The sequence below is a fragment of the Dendropsophus ebraccatus genome, chromosome 14 (assembly GCF_027789765.1).
Source record: "Dendropsophus ebraccatus isolate aDenEbr1 chromosome 14, aDenEbr1.pat, whole genome shotgun sequence".
Taxonomy (NCBI): Eukaryota; Metazoa; Chordata; class Amphibia; order Anura; family Hylidae; genus Dendropsophus; species Dendropsophus ebraccatus.
Genome location: NC_091467.1, coordinates 36,271,345 through 36,291,457, shown reverse-complemented (window position 1 = coordinate 36,291,457; position 20,113 = coordinate 36,271,345). Strand labels below are relative to the sequence as shown.

Below are 20,113 nucleotides of genomic sequence, written 5' to 3'. Positions count from 1 at the left end.
AAGTGACCTATATTAATGCCATCAGTCAGTGAGTGCCAGACCTGAGAAATAAATCATAAAACAAATTATAAAGAGAATTGACAAAAAGAATCGAAACAGCATGTTGATTTAAAAAAAAAAAATGGCCATGAAGGTGAAAGCATGCCAGTGCAATAAATCCAAGTTAGAGACAGATGAGATGGGTTAGGACAGAATCCTTGGTAGATGAAGATGAGGGAAAGAGCTTAACATGTCAAAAAGCCTTCCAAGAGCAAAAGGATGAGATGTTTGGATAAGCAGAGACTGCAAGTAGACTGGCTGTGACACCCAGCCAGGGACAGGCAGGGCTCATGGAACTGTGAGTGATATAGAGCTCTCTGGCTCTGTCCTTGATTCTGTCCTTTCTTTCATGCCTCTCTTCCTAGTCTTGATACCTGTCTCTTTTCTCCTCCCTGCTGACTCTTTCCTTGCTCTCCCATATTACCTACCTCCCATATCTACTCTCTCTCTCTCCTTTTCTCCACATCATCGTATCCCACTCTTCTCACTCCCTCTCTCATCCTTATTCCCCCTCCTCTCTCTCATCCCTCTCCCTGTCCCACCTCCTCCCTCTCCCCATCCTCTCTCACTCTTTGCATTTTCCTTGTTGCTCTGAACCTTCTTTCTCCTTATAGTTTATCAGTTGTCTTTTGTGTAGTTCTGTGTTTGTCTCCTTCCCATTCCCCTTCCCTGTGTTTAGATGTGTCTCCTGTGCTCCGTTATCCTTGCAGTTGGCTCTGCGAGCTCCGCTCTGTATAACATTCTTCTGGCATCATCCTGTGCAGCTCCTGGCTCAGGGCAGGTGAGGGATGAATATTACCTGGCTGGGACAGATGTTACTGATGATTGACCTATTGCTATCTTTCATTGCCTCTTTCTTCTCCCCCATTTCTTATCTACCCACCTTTCTCCTTTCCATCTCCCATATTCCAATTGTTATTTCTTTTCTTTCAACCTTTATTCTATGGGACATTCTGGCAGCAGGTTGTTTAGAGGAAAGAGTTAAAGCAGCTGTGCATCTAAAGACTGGTGAAGATCAATCACTATATTTGCCAATGTATCTGTGCATCTAAGAAGCCGAGGGAGCCATATGCCATCTTTCTGCTGTGCCCACCGCATTATGCCATGCCCCCAAGCCAGTGCATGGCACTTTGCCACATTCCTGCAGATTCAACATCATTTTTACTAGTGAAGTCCGTATAATTGAGTTGCGTGTCTGAAGCACCTAGATCACTATGCCAGACTCCAAAGTAGCTTTCAAGCCCTGTGCCACCTGCAGAGAAGCTGACATTGTGTCATAGTCCTCAGAAGATACTCGGTGGGTAGATGCCATCTATGGTGAACCGCTCGTGGAACAGACCTGGTGTTCAACTGTTTGTGCTTGGCTCCGGTCCCTTATTGGAATAATGTTGCCTTAAGTTATTATGCATTCAGAGAGTAGGCCTACTTCAGGGTCATGAGATTTCTAGGTCCTTTCTGCTATGGTTTATCCATCCCTTGGTCTATATTGAGCTTGATCCATATTCTTAGCCCAGGTTGTAATAGAAAACTGTGGTTCAGATGTAAATTCATGCAGACAAGCCCAGCTGAGACTAAAGTCAGATGTAGTACAGCATCCATCTGGATATTGAGCTTTAAGACGTCTGTAGTTATCATCCAGGCTTCTCAGTTAAAGTTCATGTACAAAGGGTGTCCAGTATGTGCAGTTCAGGTTTTGGCTCAATGCTGGCTGTACTTGAGTTTAGTTCTGGTTTTGTGGCATGATCTCAATATGACGTCGGCTGCTCAGACAGGAGTCACAGGATCAGCTGCCACATCCACCCATGAATAATTCAAGGCATAACTAAAAATACATCATGGTTCTTTCTATGTGTCCCATTGTCCTTACCTATCCTACCTCACAGCATGCATCCTTTCCTTATTAAACCTTATTCCTACAACCTTTGTACCCACCTAGCCCACAGCTTATGCAAAATATCAAACTTTTATATTACACATCTTGATAACTGGATTACATTTATTGTCAGATCACAGAATTCATTCATTCTCTTCTATTCTTTCGTTTGTCCCATAAAACCCAGTTGACCCTAAACCACAGGGTTCCTCTTCAAATTCCTATACAAATTCTAAACCACATTCCATTAGAATACCATTACACTAAATTTTGAATATATCATGAAATATATGGTTGACTAAATATATATCTTCTTGCTTGCAGGTTCCACCTTTGCCATGTGTGTGGCCCAGTCACTGGGATGGCTTTTTCTTGGTGCTCTTGGTTGTGGTGCTGTAGTAATGGAGACATTGCTTCCCCGAGCTGGAGGACCTGTGGTGAATGTTGCTCTAGTATTTGGTGGCTCATTTCCGCAAATGGAGTTAATAGGACCCCTGATTCCAGATGGATCTTTAAGGCTACCTCTTGACATTCATACAGTTACTGTGCTTGTTAATGATAGCGGCCCAGGACCACTCTTGCGCCAACTGTGCCTGTCATTAAAAGGAGCACATTCAGTTGTATTTCAGGACAATATTGGAACAGAAGCTGTGGCCCAAATCCTGGATTTCATCAGTTCCCAGACGCTTGTACCAATCATTAGCATTAGTGGAGGATCTGCTGTGGTACTGAGTCCAAAGGTAAGCTTTTCTGTCCATGGAATTTTCGATATGTCGATGGAGTTAACTGATCCGTCACTTGTTGCTGGCCATTGTTGATAAAAAATTGTTACCGGCAAAACCTAATCCTGCCTTTACCCTTTCCGGAATACTTATTCATATGCAATACAGATGTAGCAAATTACAATTTGTCATTAACAGTTCATTACGATATTCGCGTTTCTGTGTTTTATTATAAGACTGCAAGTTAATTTATTGATATATCTAAATTCAGATTGCACTAAAGAAAAAGTTCAATGTCAGGTTCACCTCTGCCAAATCTGTGTTAAGCCCAGTCAGAGCTACATTGAATCTAGGAATAACCAAACTTATCAGTTCTGTATGCACTTAGCTATGGTCACCAGCACTGTCCTTCCTCTATATATCTGACTGGTGTCACAACAGGCTGGGTTATACTCTAATATTTGTGTATGCACATAAGCAGCATATCATATTGTAGCAATGGTGGGACAACCTTTCATCCCATCTTTGACATTTGCAGCAAGCTGTGCTGCCCCTGCAGATGTCATGTCGTGATCACATCACATCCAGTTAATGGATGCAACACAATGCCATTGTCGGAAACTGAAAAGGCTTAATTGATCATCTGGGCTGAAGCCATAGCCTAGTCCCGGCTTCTCCAACTGGATATAGCAGAAATGGTAATGACGGCATTTTTGTTATGCATCACCACTTTGGTCTAAAACAATTGGATTATCCCTATAAACACGCAGAAGATCACTGTAGGGATGGTTACATTTATCGGATTAAAGCCACCTCGACAGGAAAAAATGGATGCACTCTCTGGAATTAAGGTGGTATTGGGTTAAACGATACCTCTAATAATAACAGGACCAGGGAAGATTACCAGGTTGTGTAGCCAAGAAAACCAGCCGCAGCCGGATACAATACCAAAGGAGTACATTTAATATGACAAGATTTATCTAGATCCATAACAGGAAAATAACTCTTCATCCATGAATTATATCTTTACAACTTAATTAGTTCTTTTTAGCATCTTCCCTATAAAAAAAAAAAAGCATCCAGGGCCTTGTGTGTTTTATAGAGGCCTTGATAAAATTCTTAGAGAGGGGCCTTGTCATTGTTCCTTTTATGTCATTAGGTGTTGGTGTATAACCAAGGGGCCCCATAACATAACTTAATACTCCACTATGACTTCCTTCAGAATGCCATAAAACAGGGATAATACAGCCAGTCGTGGAGCAGTGCACACAGTAAATTGAGCGCACAGAGATAATACACACAGTAATATCCCTCGGCAAGAATAATGTGCACAGTGATGTCACAATAATAGCATAATGCACACTATGAATGGATGGCTCAGGAATAACATCTGTGACAGCACGGCATAGGAATACAAATGAAAAATGATGGTCACATACAGGTAATGTCACAACAACAACAAAGCTTTACGCTGTAGAAAACAGGGAGTAACTGTGCGGACCCACTGCAAACAGTTTTCGATCTTCTATAATCATCTTTTAATGTACCGTATATCTGAGTGGAAATGGACTCCTTCATTTGTCTCTAGGTAGTTACACCTATGTGTGAAGGCTGGATAAGACAGCGGTCTCCAGAGGAGTCTCACTGTTAGGGTGGGTTCATACTGAGGAATCCGAGCTCGTGGCTGCGCGCATCTCCACCTGTGCCATAGATTCCATTCTATGCTCAGGGGATTCTGCTGTCCGCTGAAAGAGCTGACATGTCAATTCTTTCGGCGGACGTTGGAATTTGCCCAACCATAGAATGGAGTCTATGGGATGAGCAGAAATGTGCGCGGCCGCGAGCGGGGGCAAGAGACGGAACCCACCAGAACTTCTCTGCACGGATTCCTCAGTGTGAACCAATCCTTAGGTGAAAAATGGTTCAGGGGTGGAGGGGGAAGAAACATTGGGCATTTTTAAGGGGTTATCCAACCAAAATCTTTTTCTTTCAAATCAACTTGTTTCAGAAAGTTACACAGATTTGTAATTTACTTTCATTGAAAAATTCCAAGTCTTCCCATACTTATCAGCTGCTGTATGTCCCACAGGAAATGCTGTTTTCTTTTCAGTCTGACACAGTGCTCTCTGCTGACATCTCTGTCTGAGACAGGAACTGCCCTTGGCAGGAGAGGTTTTCTGTGGGGATTTGCTCCTGCTCTGGACAATTCCTGCCTCAAACAGAGATGTCAGCAGAGAGCGCTGTGTCAGACTGAAAAGAAAACACTGCTTCTTGCAGGACATACAGCAGCTGATAAGGGAAGACTTCAGATTTTTAAATAGCAGTAAATTACGAATCTATATAATGTTCTGAAACCAGTTGATTTTTATGAATTGCTAAAGACAGCACCATGAGAAGGAACCAGTCTGCTCTTTGGGTCATGGCTGGTCTGGTAAACTGTATTATAATTATGCCTGATCATCCTCTAGTTAACTATTCTTTTATATACATCCATTATATATAGCAAGCTATTAACTCCATTGTAGCTCCTAGAAGAGCATCACTCTCTTTTACATGAAACACACAGAAAACCTTATCTGGAATCAATGTCCTATTTATGGATACTCTGATTTACTTGCACAGATGTGCTTCTCCTCACTGCCCTGGGCCCTAGCTGCCACCTAAAATATTCTCTCTCCCCTACACAGTACCCAGATAATGAATCTTCCGCTGCCCTGCTATAATGCCTATATACCTGTGCATCAATGGTGTTTATGATCCTGAATGTAATCTCGGTGTGTGTATAATTAGTCAGTCTATTTCTGCATATGACAGAGAGCAGCAGCTTTGAAGAAATCAAAGGAAACAAGTAGTTTCACAGCTGATGACGCATTCGCTTCTATCGTTCAGCATTCTTAATTTTCTCTCCACATCACAGTATATGGAAATAAGGGTTACTCGGTGGCAAAACTTATATAATTGTTTCATTGACTTTCTCGTCTTCAGTATTCCTTTTTATAATGGGAATCGTTCCGTTTTTATGAATTTGTACTTAAAGCAACAGATGCTGCAATTTGACCACTTTTATTAACATTTGCATTGCTTGTCACCATGAAGATATAAAATATAAAAAAAAATTAAAATATATATATAAAATATAAAAAATATTAATTTTAAAAAAGAAATGTTAAAAAAATATATATATATATTTTCCATTATTTTCCTAGGAGCCAAGATCTTCCTTCCTGCAGATGGCAGCCTCACTGGAACAGCAGTTGACTGTCATATTCAAGGTGCTGGAGGAATATGACCTTGGCCCATTCTCTGTTATTACCAGTCATTATCCTGGTCACCGGTTATTCTTGAAGACAGTCAGAGCTTTATGTGAAGCTATTCAACCAGGTTGGGGCCCTCAAGATGAATTAATACTAGAGCCAGGAACTGGCCCAAAGGGAACACAGAGAGTTCTCAGACAAGTTTCAGCTCCTGTGCTTTTACTATTCTGCTCCAGAGACGAGGCTGAGGAGTTGTTCCCGATTGCGGCTAAAGCTGGACTACTTGGACCGGACTATATCTGGATTGTACCAAGTTTTACAATCGGTTCTCCAGAACATCCTGCAAATTTCTTCCCCATTGGACTTGTTAGTGTGGTGACTGATGGTTGGCGGAGGAGCCTGCGGCAAAAGGTTCAAGATGGAATAGGAGTAATTGCGGCAGCAGCTAGGAACTATTTGCAGAAACATGGTGAGCTGCCCAATCCTGGAGGAACCTGTTTGACACCAGGACAAATGCAAGGAAATGACACTTTGTATAGGTACATGTTAAAGAAAAGTAATAGTTATCCAGACCAGTTAAATTCACTACTTTAATGGTATGTTGACATGGGAAAAAACTGTACAGTGGCACTGTCACAAGCTCTGCTCCCATTTACTTAATGGGCGGTCGGTAATCATTCTAAAAAGAAGTGACATGTCACTTAGAGCTTCCCGCTGCCCCTAACCTGCCACTGTGCTCAATGAATGCCGGGATACAGTGTGTGAACATATCCTGATATTTTTTACCAGATTTTTTTTGGTCCTTTAGGTAGTCCAGTTTTTTCATGCCTTGTATTGTTCATGTTTATCCAATTCTACATCTCTTCTTTCTAGTCTTATGTTGCATCGCTTTACTTTTCTTTCTATCATTTAGGCATATGCTTAATATAGTGTGGCAGGGGAGGGACCTATCCTTCAATACCCAGGGTTTTCTACAAAATCCATCCATGCTGGTCATTACTTTGACACCACAACGGGTATGGGAAGAGGTAAGCCTTTTATTACATTTCTCTGGCTTGACCTGGGTAGTAGTTGCAAGAAAAGTGCACAGCCAAAGAAATTTGTCCCCTCTCTCTAGGTTGGAAGGTGGGAACGTGGTATAATACGTATGAAGTACCCAGTATGGCCACGATATGGCAGTGGTCAACAACTTGTGTCAGATACTCGTCATCTTACGGTGGCCACCTTAGAGGAGAGACCATTTGTCATCGTTGAGAACACAGATCCGGTCACTGGAGACTGCGTACGGAACACCGTGCCTTGCCGCAAGCAGAGCAACCTGACCTTGAGGTAAAGGGGATCAGTCAAGAGCCAATTATACGGGAAAGAAAAGTGACTTATTGTAATAAGTAGTCATAAAACTTAACATACTTTTATTTTATTTATTGCATGCTTTTTCTGTATATAAGACGGCACCGCACTCACATACTTCTTACCTATTATACCCCAGCAGTTCAGGTGAACCTTACTCCAAACTGTGCTGTAAAGGCTTCTGTATAGACATCTTGAAGAAATTGGCTCGTACAGTCAAGTTCTCGTATGATCTTTACCTTGTGACAAATGGCAAGCATGGGAAACTTGTGCGAGGCGTGTGGAATGGAATGATTGGAGAGGTGAGCAGGCTCATTTACTTCTTACGTTCTCTTTAACTACTAAAATATGCAATCTACTATATATTTTCCTATATTTTTACTCTTAATTCATGCCCTCTCAGGTTTATTATCAGCGTGCTCATCTTGCTATTGGGTCTCTAACCATAAATGAAGAGCGTTCAGAGATTGTGGATTTCTCAGTTCCCTTTGTAGAGACTGGGATCAGCGTTTTAGTATCACGTAGCAATGGAACTGTGTCTCCTTCAGCATTTCTAGGTATAGTATCACTATCAATTGAACGCTGTTAAAGGGGTTATCCAGCACTACAAAAACATGCCCACTTTTCCCCCAACTCTTGTTTCCAGTTCAGGTGTGGTTTGCAATTAAGCTCCTTTCCTTCAATGGAACTGAGTTTCAAAACCCCACCCAATCTGGAGACAACAGTGGGGGGAAAGTGGCCATGTTTTTGTAGCGCTGGATAACCCCTTTAACTTCAAGGCACCACTCTAGGTCCTCCTCTACAGATGTTTGTAGATGTTTGTGGCAACAGTCTTCTAATACAGAGATTGCTTAATTTTTCTTTTTAATAAAATTTTTTAAAATAGTTTTTGAACTCTACAGATATATATTGCATATTTGCTTACTTATTTGTTTATTTTGCATGTGTGATTGTTCTACTGTTGGGATGTCGCCATTGTCAATCTAATTTTTACATTTACTTCTCTTTACAGAACCATACAGCCCAGCAGTCTGGATGATGATGTTTGTCATGTGTCTATCTGTTGTAGCAGTAACCGTATTCATCTTTGAGTATTTCAGCCCCATGGGATATGATCAAGATCTGAACAATGGAAAACGTGAGAGGAAAATTATTTTTAAAAACAATTGTTGACTATACAGTTTTGTTAGATTTAGAAAAAAAAACAAATCTGTTGGGCTCCATGACAAGTGTAAGGGTGTTGTTCTGGGGTGGGTTGGTGGGGTATGGACTTTTTTTTGTATTACAGCAAAAGTAGACATTTTCTTTTTTTTTTTGCTTTTTATATCCTAATTTTGTTGCAGTACCAGAGAGATCATTTAAAGCATAATAGAACAAGACCTAATATTTATTGAGTTCAAGTATTGTTTATAGGAGAGCAAGAGTGACAAAACCTGTTAAGATGAACTGAATGGGTGTCTTAGATAGCCAAGAACTTAAAATGGTATTTCTGTGGAAAAAATGCATTTTTCCAAAAGCTATATAACTTTGTAATATAAAATAAAGAATAGCAATGGAATAGACACTTGAGGAAGACAGAAGACAGTGATTGACAGTTATCCTTGATCGCCCCTCTACAGGGTGCCATGGATGGTGACACATATACACCTTTTCTTTCCTATTTTACAAAACTTATTTATAAAACTTTTATGTTATAAAACTTTATGAAAGAAATATAAAAAAAAGAATACATTTCTGGAATTTGCTGGAATACCCATTTAGTAGTTTTCGGGTTGATATTTTTTACTTCCAAAAATATGGCTATGTTGAGGCATTTGCTTGGTTTATACTTGGTATAAATAACTGCATAACTAATACAATATAAATACACTCCTTAACATTGAAATTGCAAAACCAAGGACAAGCCATAAGGTTGTGGAAATCGAGGAAGTAGCAGGTATCGCTAAGATCTGTAAATGGTCAGATTTTTGTAAGCACCCAGCCCCAATTTGTAGCATATAGGAGAGGTTTCAATACCAGTTGGAGAGCTAATGTTTTCAGCCACATAAACTCTCAGAAATCAGAATTAGTCAGTACAGCTTTAGGCTGGGTTCACACTATGTATATTTCAGTCAGTATGTGTATATTTCAGTCAGTATATTTCAGTATATTTCAATGTTGAAATTGAGTGGATGGCTGCCATTTAATGACAATATTTGCTGTTATTTTAGAACAACGGCTGTTATATTGAAATAATGGCAGTTATTTACTGTTATATGGCGGCCATCCACTCAATTACAACATTGTGTGAACAGATCCTTTCTGTGTTCTTAATCCACTCCTGGTTTTGGTTGCAATATGAGGACCACAATACTGACTGAAATATACAAAGTGTGAACCCAGCCTTATTGTTCAGTGCCTTCTGTTCATCAATTTGCAAGTTCCATGGCTCATGGTACAAGTAGTGCAACTATTTCCCTGAAGTGTCCCAGGAGCCATCTTTCAACACAAGATGCTACTATGGCCTACAGCATCTCTGGACATTGGTTGGCAATTGCAAAGGGAACTGCTAGTAATCTTATGGGCCTATTACACAGGTCGTTAGAGGAGCAAACGAGCGCTCTCAGCGCTCGTTTGCTCCTCGTTCCCCGCTCGCTGCTGCCGCTATTCAGTGCGGCTGCAGCGAGCGGGTGAGTGCGGGAGGGGGCGGCGGGGAGCTGCGGGTTGGGGGGCTGCCCGGGTGGTCGCTGATCGTCCGGGCAGCCCATAGGATATAGCAGCGTCTGCTGACGACGCTCCTATTCAATCGAGCGACAGCAGCAGATCGCTGCTATATCAGTCGCTTGTTTTTCAACATGTTGAAAAACAAGCGACTGCAACGATCAGCCGACATGAACGATGTCGGCTGATCGTTGCACTCTATTCCACGTGACGATTATCGTCCGTAGCGGCCGATATCGGCCGAATACGAATGATAATCGTTACGTGGAATAGGGCCTTTACTCATGAGCATGCCCAAGTGGAGTCACTGTGGCAGAGTAGTCCCCAGACAACCATTTATAACTCTAGTGATCACACGCAGGCCTGTATTTAGAGTTCATGCTGCCCTAGGCAGTTTGCACGCAGAGGCGCCCCCCTCCGCCGTTACTGTACAAGCATGGTATATACCCTGGCACTTGGGTGCCACTCTGCTTGATGCCCGCTGTTCTCATCAAACAGACGTGATGGAGGAAGGAAGGAGGCCGGGGACGTCTTAGTTTGGGGACTGGTTCTGTCCAGTGTTGGACTGGGGTACCTGGAGCCACCAATATACAACCAGTGAGACACGACATGCTGACCCCGCTCCTTTCCTGAATTCATCTGTATCTGTGACAAATCTCAGAACACCCTCCATTTATACAGCTCTCAGGGTATGCTGGGAGTTGTAGTCTCTGAGAGGACAACCCTGTAATAAATCACTGTGTGCAGAGTCTCCTGGTGGCTGCAATCTGTGGGTGACAACCATCAGCCCTGAAGGTCCAGCAACACATCTGTCTACAGCGGCAGCTATCAGAGGATTGTACTTCTGTACTACAACTCCCAGCATATCCTGAGGGCTGCAGACTGTCAGTACATGCTGGGAGTTGTAGTGCCTGCAGCTGTTGTAGTAAGGTCCTATACACTGAATGCTTTGTGGCATATAAGAATAAAGAGATCTGTGGGGGCTCAGTGCAGGGAAGTGACCCCAGAACATCACTAATAGGGGATAGAACAAAAACATCTCCCCCTATCCCTATTAGTGATGTTCTGGGGTCACTTCCCTACGCTGAGCCCCCACAGATCTATGTATACTTATATGCCACAAAGCATCCAGTGTATGATGCTCCTAAGACCCAACTAAAGCAGCTGCAGGCACTACAACTCCAATCATATCCTGAGGGCGGCAGACTGTTCTGGGAGTTGTAGTGCCTACAGCTGTTGTAGTTGGGTCCTGGAGGCGTTGCGGGAGATCAGAATACATAGATCTGTGGGGGCTCAGTGCAGGGAAGTGACCCCAGAACATCACTAATAGGGGATAGAGGGAGATGTTTTTGTTCTATCCCCTATTAGTGATGTTCTGGGGTCACGTCCCTGCACTGAGCCCCCACAGATCTCTGTATTCTTATATGCCACAAAGCATACAGTGTATAATGCACCTAGGACCCAACTACAACAGCTGTAGGCACTACAACTCCCAGCAAGTACTGACAGTCTGCAGCCCTCAGGATATGCTGGGAGTTGTAGTGCCTGCAGCTCTTGTAGTTGGGTCCTAGTTTAAAAGTTTGCACTAGTGTACTGTAGTGACCACAGGGCTGTGTCAGTACACTACCGCAAACAATACACTGACCCTTATAGACCCCAATGGTACACAGGCTCTGCACACTATAGAAGTAATTACAGTGCAGTTACTAATGACTCACAGGTGACGTCTTCTCTGATTGCCGTCGCTAACTTTTTGCTTTCTTCTCCATCTGGCGCAGCATCATGAAGACTTCTCCGACCACAACTTGTCTGCAGTGTGGGCAGCTGGGGGTGACAGGGGAAGGGAGGCAGCTGGGGGGGGGATGGGGAAGGGAGGCAGCTGGGGGTGACTGGGAAAGGGAGGCAGCTGGGGCGACAGGGGGACTGGGGAAGGGGGGCAGCTGGGGGTGACAGGGGAAGGGAGGCAGCTAGGGGTGACAGGGCAAGGGAGGCAGCTGGGGGGGGGACTGAGGAAGGGAGGCAACTGGGGGTGACTGGGGAAGGGAGGCAGCTGGGGGAAAGGGAGAGCAGCTGGGGGGCAGGGGACCAGCAGGGAGGGGCAGCTAGGGTGGCAGGGGAGAAGCTGGGGTTCAGGGGGGGCTGGGGCTCAGGGGGAGAGGCTGGGGGTCAGGGGGAGCGGTAGGGGGGCAGGGAAGAAGCTGGGATTCAGTGGGAGAGGCTGGGGGTCAGAGGGAGAAGCTGGGGGCCAGGGGGAGGGGCTGGGAGGCAGGGGAGCAGCTGAGAATGAAGGGGAGAGAGGCTGGGGGCAGGGGAGAGGCTGGGGGCAGGGGAGAGGCTGAGAATGCAGGGGGGAGAGGCTGGGGAACAGGGGAGAGGCTGGGGACCAGGGGAGAGGATGAGGGTTAGGGGGAGAGTCGGGGGGGGGGCAGGGGAAAGGCTGGGGGGGGCAGGGAAGAGGCTGGGGGGAGCAGGGGAGAGGCTGAGGGTTAGGGGGAGAGTCTGGGGGGAGGCCAGGGGAAAGGCTGGGGGGGCAGGGGAGAGGCTGAGGGTTAGGTGGAGAGGCTGGGGGGGCAGGGGAGAGGCTGGGGGGCAGGGGGAGAGGCTGGGGGGCAGGGGAGAGGCTGAGGGTTAGGGGGAGAGGCTGGGGGGCAGGGGGAGAGGCTGAGGTTTGGGGGGAGAGGCTGATGGTTAGGTGGAGAGGCTGGGGGGGCAGGGGAGAGGCTGGGGGCAAGGGAGAGGCTGAGGGTTAGGGGGAGAGTCTGGGGGGCAGGGGAAAGGCTTGGGGGCAGGGGAGAGGCTGGGGGGCAGGGGAGAGGCTGGGGGGCAGGGGAGAGACTGGGGGGCAGGGGAGAGACTGGGGGGCAGGGGAGAGGCTGAGGGTTAGGTGGAGAGGCTGGGGGGAGCAGGGGAGAGTCTGGGGGGAGCAGGGGAGAGGCTGGGGAGCAGGGGAGAGGCTAAGGGTTAGGGGGAGAGTCTGGGGGGGGCAGGGGAAAGGCTGGGTGCAGGGGAGAGGCTGGGGGGGCAGGGGAGAGGCTGAGGGTTAGGGCGAGAGTCTGGGGGGCAGGGGAAAGGCTGGGGGGCAGGAAGAGGCTGGGGGGGCAGGGGAGAGGCTGGGGAGAGCAGGGGAGAGGCTGTGGGGCAGGGGAGAGGCTGAGTGTTAGGGGGAGAGTCTGGGGGGGCAGGGGAAAGGCTGGGGGGCAGGGGAGAGGCTGGGGGGCAGGGGAGAGGCTGGGGGCAGGGGGGAGGCTGGGGGGGGAAGGGGAGAGGCTGAGGGTTAGGTGGAGAGGCTGGGGGAGCAGGGGAGAGGCTGGGGGAGCAGGGGAGAGGCTGGGGGGGCAGGGGAGAGGCTGGGGGGCAGGGGGAGAGGCTGGGGAGCAGGGGGAGAGGCTGAGGGGCAGGTGAGAGGCTGGGGGCAGGTGGAGAGGCTGGGGGGGCAGGGGGAGAGGCTGAGGGGCAGGGGAGAGGCTGGGGGGCAGTGGAGAGGCTGGGGGGCAGGGGAGAGGCTGGGGGGGCAGGTGAGAGGCTGGGGGGGCAGGGGAGAGGCTGAGGGGCAGGGGAGAGGCTGGGGGGCAGGGGGAGAGGCTGAGGGGCAGGTGAGAGGCTGGGGGGCAGGGGAGAGGCTGTCCCCCAGCAGGGGGGCAGCTGAGGATGCAGGGGGGCCGGGGGGGGGGCGGGCAGACGCTGTGGGGCTGGGGGGAGACGGGGCGGCCAGGAGCAGGCTGGTGGACAGGCTGGTTCCCTCCCCCCATGCAGTCCCGCAGTCCCGGATCTTCTCTCTTGCTCGGCGATGAAGTCACATCACGTGAGCGCCGCCGAGCAGGAGAGAAGATCCGGGACCGCGGGGCCTGGTGCCTAGTGACAAATACGGCCCTGATCACACGCCAAGGTATTTACATATGGGTATTTCTGTGCATGGTGCTCATACTTGCTACTGAATAATTTGAAATGTTTTGAATATTTTGTTTTCAAAATCATTTGCATATAGGTAACATCTATCGATCCTGTGATTTCTATAATTGTTGAAATATCAATGTTGAGGAGTGTAATTGCACCTAGGCTTACTGAATAAAGTTACCATGACTTATTTGAATACATTGCAAACCTTGCACAGGATGACTGCATTTATCCCTGTTACTTATCCCTGTTTTAGAAAGATTGTCTTTCTGAAAATTAGAATTTCGGGCATGCAATTATTCAAACCTGGATATAACCTTATAATAAACAGATAATTAATATTATCATGATGTTTAGGTTGTTATTATTAGGTTGAGGGTTGAAGGCAGTGAAGGGAACATCAGTGGTGTGAATAATGATAGCTACAAAGATCAATTATTCTGAAGTACAGCAATGCAAAGAAACTGAGAGATGGATAAAAATGGAAGGCAATGAGACATAATAACCTTTTTACATGTCTTTCAGGTTTAGGAGGTCCAAGTTTTACCATTGGGAAATCCTTATGGCTACTGTGGGCATTGGTGTTTAATAACTCAGTTCCTATACAAAATCCCCGTGGTACTACCAGTAAAATCATGGTGCTGGTCTGGGCGTTCTTTGCTGTAATATTCTTGGCTAGTTACACAGCCAACCTTGCTGCATTTATGATTCAGGAACAATATATAGACACAGTGTCTGGCTTGAGTGACAGGAAGGTGAGTGGTATTGCAATCTCTTCTTGTTAAATAGGTTTTTTATTGCTTTACTTTACCTTGGCTACTTCCTTACTTAAAGTGAATTTGTCACCCGTTGGCTTACCAAGCTGGCAGCATAACTGAATAGATAGCAATAAAAGCTTTCACTATATACCTGTGTTGCCTGTATTTTTATTTTCATTAAAAAGCATTTACTTTTAATAAAAATAGTGTCAAAGAGGCGGAGCCTATAGTTCCCTGGGCCCTAGCACTGCTATGTCTTACTATCCTCTATGCATAGTGTATGTTGGTGACTAAGCAGGCATTAAGCACAGTGGGGCGTACCAGTTCTAGAGCCCAGGGAACCATAGGCTCTGCCTCTTTGACTCTATTCACATTAAAAGTAAGTCTTTTTTTAATGGAAATAAAAACACAAACACAGGCAACAAAGATATGTTCTGAATTCTTTTCTTGATATCTATTCAGTTGTGCCACCATTTTGGTAGGCCGTCAGAAGGTGAAATATTTGATTTAAGCCATGTTCACACAAAGTATTTCCGTCAGTCTTTTGGTCAGTCTTTTTTCAACTAAAGCCAAGAATGGGTTGAAAACACAGACACTGTGCAAATCTTTCCATTATCATTTTGCTCTGTCAGTTTCACTCCTGGTTTTGGTTGAAAAAACACTGACCGAAAGACTGATGGAAATACTATTTGTGAATGTAGTCTAAGGCTATGTTCAAACAATGTTCAAAAAAGAGAAAAGGCGTCCGTTTTTTCTGCAATTTAATTGACTTTCAATGCACACGATGTGTAAAATGACGGACGTTGTGTGCGGACTTGAACAATGTACCAATAGCCATCATTGCACGGGCAGACAGGCGGCCAAACAACGAAATGACGGACGTCATTTTTTCTTTTCAAAAACGGAGAGGAAAAAAAACGGAATGGGAACATTCCTAAATGCCTAAATGTGTACTTGTAATTTCAAGGAAAGGATAAGGTATCCTATGTGTATACATGAGGATCAGTGCTACTTCTGGACATTACATAATTTGTATGGGGCATTTCCCTCCCCTTGGTTACCTCTCTGCAGGCTCTATCTCTGTCACAGTCTCTCCTGAGCTTAGCTGCAGAGTGGATGCAGGCTGTATGAGGGCCCCATACATTACATACATACAAAGGCTACTGAGTAGTCTAACCTGTAAATCCAGCACTTTCTGTGAGCCATTAAGCTTGCACGGTCCATGTCTGTGTCTGTGTGCATGCAATTCCTTACTCACTCATCCTCTTTAGGCCCTCTCCATAGACTTGTATGGGAAGTGTATACTTGCTTTTGCTCTGTAGAAGATGGATTTTCTATAGTGATAAACAGATAAGAAATGAGGAGTAAGGAAGAGAAAGCAGCCTTGCAAGTGCAGAAAGAAGTATATTTCTCTGATAGACTTTATTATACTTTATTATAATCACTTGTACTTTTGATTTAGGTAAAGTCGTTTGAAACGACAGCTACACTTGGTTATAAAATTGTTTCATTTTGCTTATCGTGGTAAATACTTGAAATCATTTCTTTTATATTCATTTTGCTTGAAATTGGTGTGAAATTCTATGCTGATTAAATTAACTGTTAGGCCACGTTCACACAATGTATATTTTGATTAAACAAGTTTGCAACAACAGCCGCTGTTTAATCACAGCGACCGATTGCATTAACCCCTATGGAATCCCAGCCGGAGTGTATACACACTGTATCCCCTCCAGCCAGGATTCCATGCGGCCGCACAGAAAACTCACATGTCTATTCTGTGTGGACGCTATTCAGTGAACAGCGGCCACACAAAATAGACTGTGTAGACCAGTGCTTCTCAATTCCAGTCCTCACCAACAGGTCATGTTTTGAGGATTTCCCATACAAAGAACACTTGTGATAATACCTGATGCACTGACTATAATTATATCACCTGTTAAATACTGAGGAAATCCTCAAAACATGACCTGTTGGTGAGGCCTGAGAAGCACTGGTGTAGACAATGGAAAGTATGGCTCCAACCATACTTTACATTATCTGCTATGGCTAATTGGATTGTGGGCACACCCAATTGCCCGTAGAACATTGGGCATTCTGTGACATGGTCGTGTCACCGAATGGCCACTGATTTGCCATGCGTGAACATGGCCTTAAAGTAAATCTGTAAGCTCCATACCAGTACAGAGCTTTAGAGCCCTGCAGAAAAAGGGGAGGAAAAAAAATGTGTTACAAAAGTGCCTTTTTAGTCCACACTAAACCACTAAAGCTAAAGGGAAGGGGAGAGTGGATTACAGCAAGGTAGAGTTTAGAAAACCAGCCCTGGTCTAAGCAGTGACCTGATGATGATGATAAGCTACACAAGGAACAACTGCCTAGAACTCTCCTGCACATAGATTATTTACACCAGTGGTAGGGCAGGCCCAGGCATTACTGATCTAGGCCCTGCCCCCACTGCCTGTGTCTTTGTTTCTTATCTGCTAGAGACTGAATTCTCCTAACAACAGGTAATGGGCAACAGTTTGTAGGGAACAGTTTGTAGGGACACCTAGTGGTCAATACATTAGGCCTTTTTTCAGGAGATGTCACTTTTGATAGATGAAGGGATTTGCAGATAGAAATCCCCCAGATCAAGTCCATGGGAGTTGTTTGAAATGATAGCGACCCTTTAAATAATAAAAAGTCTGTCTGCCCTAATACAGCTAGAGGAAGCTCCCTGCTTAAGGATGTGCAATAATAACAAATCTATCTTCATTCATCTCTACCATGGAAATAGGATACATTCATGATTTATCTCCATGGCTGGGTGAAGAGAAGCAGAATTTCTGTATTATTTTTTACAAAGAGTTAATTGCAAACCTGGATGCTGGTAATGTTGATATAGTACTTGGTGAGAAATTAGTAATTGAAATACTGTATTACAGAAAGACCTTGGATGAACTGGCAGTCAGAGGAGGGAAATGGTAGATGAGGTTTAATGTTGATAAATGTAAAGTTATACACCAAGGCCACTGTGATACTGGGGGCATTCTATGTAAAATGCAGTATAACAAAACACAAGAAATAAAGTTGTTAAAGCAAAGAAAATATCAGAAAAACAGATAAAAGATAAGTCCTTAATAGAGTGGAGTACAGTTATGTGTTCCATGGTGCAAAAATTACATAGGTGCTCCAGGGAGAGTTCAGTGGTGGGTAACTAGATAAAAAAAAATGGGATTTAGGCTATACTAATATTATGTATAAACAGCGGGCGTTGTTTGCCATGTTAAACAACGGCCGCTTTTTGATATGTTCCTTTGGCCGTTCAGCCGCAGGAACATTACTTTATTTTAAATGGAATGCGGGCACATTTGAATTTGAATAACGGCCATTTTTTAAGGCAAGAGCGGACATTGTTTTGTCAACCACGGCCGTTCTTGTCTTAAAAAATACACTGTGTGAACATAGGCTTAAGGTCTCTTATACTGCAAGGTTAAACAAAATAGGCTTTTAAGGCTCTGAAACCTTAGAGGTGATCTAATGTGTAGATATATAGACATGATCAATTCATTCAAACTGTCACATAAACAGAAATGTCACACAATCTGTTAACTCCAAGAAGTGAACAAACAGAAAACAGGAGAGCGTCGTTTACAGTTATATAAGTTAGGGTTCTATTAGACAAAGCAATTTTTCATTGCCACCAATCAACGTCACATGACTGCAAATGAACGATTATAGGAACGACCTGAAATGAATCACCATAACACATGGAACAACAGTCGCTAGTTATGACTGCAATTACGATCGTTCGTATACTCTAGTATATGAGCGTTCGTAATTACGAATCAATGATGTGTACATATGCCGAAAGATCTGCGAACAATTAGAAAACAATGATTTTATGGTCAGATCCAAAGAAGCATTCAACGACACACAAAAAATTTTTGTTAGTCGTTTGATTGCTGCCTGCATTAAATCAAGATGAAGTAATGGTCAAAAAAAAAGTAAAAATAAATAAAATTTAAAAAGGCAGCTGTATAATAATTATAATGGTATCTGGAGTTGCTGTATATATAATAAGGATGGAAATGATGTTATCATCCTAAAGAAACAAATACATATGTAAAAATAAAAATCTGAATCTTTAATTAAAAAAAAAAAAAGTTTGAAAAAACCCTCCATATCCCACCATTAACCTGCAATGCTTAATTGAGGAACAGGGTTTGGCTTCTACCACACAGTGTAGATAGGGGTGGGTTTAAGGGGTATGCATGCTCCTGCTCAGCCTTACCTCTATGACTCTTAAAACATTACATAATTTTATAAACAACCCTCTTTGATACAGACACTCAACGTTTATATATATATATATGTATATATATATATATATATATATATATATATATATATATATATATTTATATATAGCACTCAGAGATGGGGATTCTCAAGTGGGACATGGCTGCTTTCTTGCAGAAACAGCACCTCTCCTGTCATCAGTTTTGCTGTGGTTTTGTTGCTCAGTTCCATCGAAGGAAATGGAGCTGAACTGTAATACAGTACACATCCTGAGGACAGGGGTGGTGCGGTAACGGCATTGGGCATTGTTGGGGTCCTTTCCCACATAAAGGATCTGCTGCAGATTTGAAGCTGCAGTTCTAATGCTAAAGATATCAATGTAACAAAATTATTGAACACAGCATCTAGGGTGCTGTTACAACCCCCTCCTCCCCCCTGGATTTCATTTTCAAAAATCTGGAGGGGAGTATTTCTGTTTCAAATCTGGATACCTTCTGTATTGTAGGTGGGGTTTTTTAAATAAATGACAGGTTTCAATCGTGGGATGCTCCTGTCTACCTCCTACCAGGCATAAATTATAGTAAATTTAGTGTGAGAGGGGCAACTTTGCCCCCATTGTGTAGAGCTATGCCACTCTATGATAAGTCTTGCCCACTTGTCCAGTGCAGCACAGAAAAGCAAAAACTCAAACCAGGTAGGTTGCGTAAAAGCTTGTGACTTAATGTTGATCTGCGCTAGGCACCGACTTTAAAAAAGTATTCTGGCCCTGTAATACTTTTGTTATGTTGCTGCCCTGGCGGAGAACTGAGTGGTTAGTTTTTGCCAAGTAGTGATGACACAGGAAATTGAAGTTAGAGGCTGAGATTGAACTAGTGATGCTGTGCTGCAGGGGCACAGAAACAGGTAAGTATGACTTCTTTATTATGTTGACACCCCCACCTGCCCGCTTTGGATTTTTACTTTTCACCAGAGTTCTCAGTTAAACAAATACCATAATAGCCTATAAGTGATAGATGGAACTGTAAATAGTTCATACTATGTCTAGTGACCTGCAGTACTCAGATAAATAGTGTGTACAGTTCTCATTGAGTGTTCAGGGCCATGAATATTACATTTTTACAATACATCTAGGTAAATAGCATATACATTGTGTTGAATATTGCCCTCATTCAGTCCGCCTTTGCTACAAATATACAGATGAATTAAGATCCTATTTGAGATCAATAGGATAGCAGGGGCAGA

General features: G+C 44.2%; 1 protein-coding gene across 1 annotated transcript in view; it reads left to right on the top strand.

Annotated features, from left to right (window-relative positions):
* The window catches only part of GRIN2C (glutamate ionotropic receptor NMDA type subunit 2C), a 33,794-nt gene that overhangs the window by 3,484 nt on the left and 10,197 nt on the right, over positions 1-20,113 (top strand). Inside the window, exons 3-10 of the mRNA XM_069951865.1 lie at positions 2,237-2,652; positions 5,841-6,427; positions 6,802-6,916; positions 7,006-7,217; positions 7,378-7,540; positions 7,642-7,795; positions 8,251-8,376; positions 14,358-14,587. Coding sequence (XP_069807966.1) covers positions 2,237-2,652; positions 5,841-6,427; positions 6,802-6,916; positions 7,006-7,217; positions 7,378-7,540; positions 7,642-7,795; positions 8,251-8,376; positions 14,358-14,587 — 2,003 coding nt within the window. The remainder of the gene's footprint in view (positions 1-2,236; positions 2,653-5,840; positions 6,428-6,801; positions 6,917-7,005; positions 7,218-7,377; positions 7,541-7,641; positions 7,796-8,250; positions 8,377-14,357; positions 14,588-20,113) is intronic.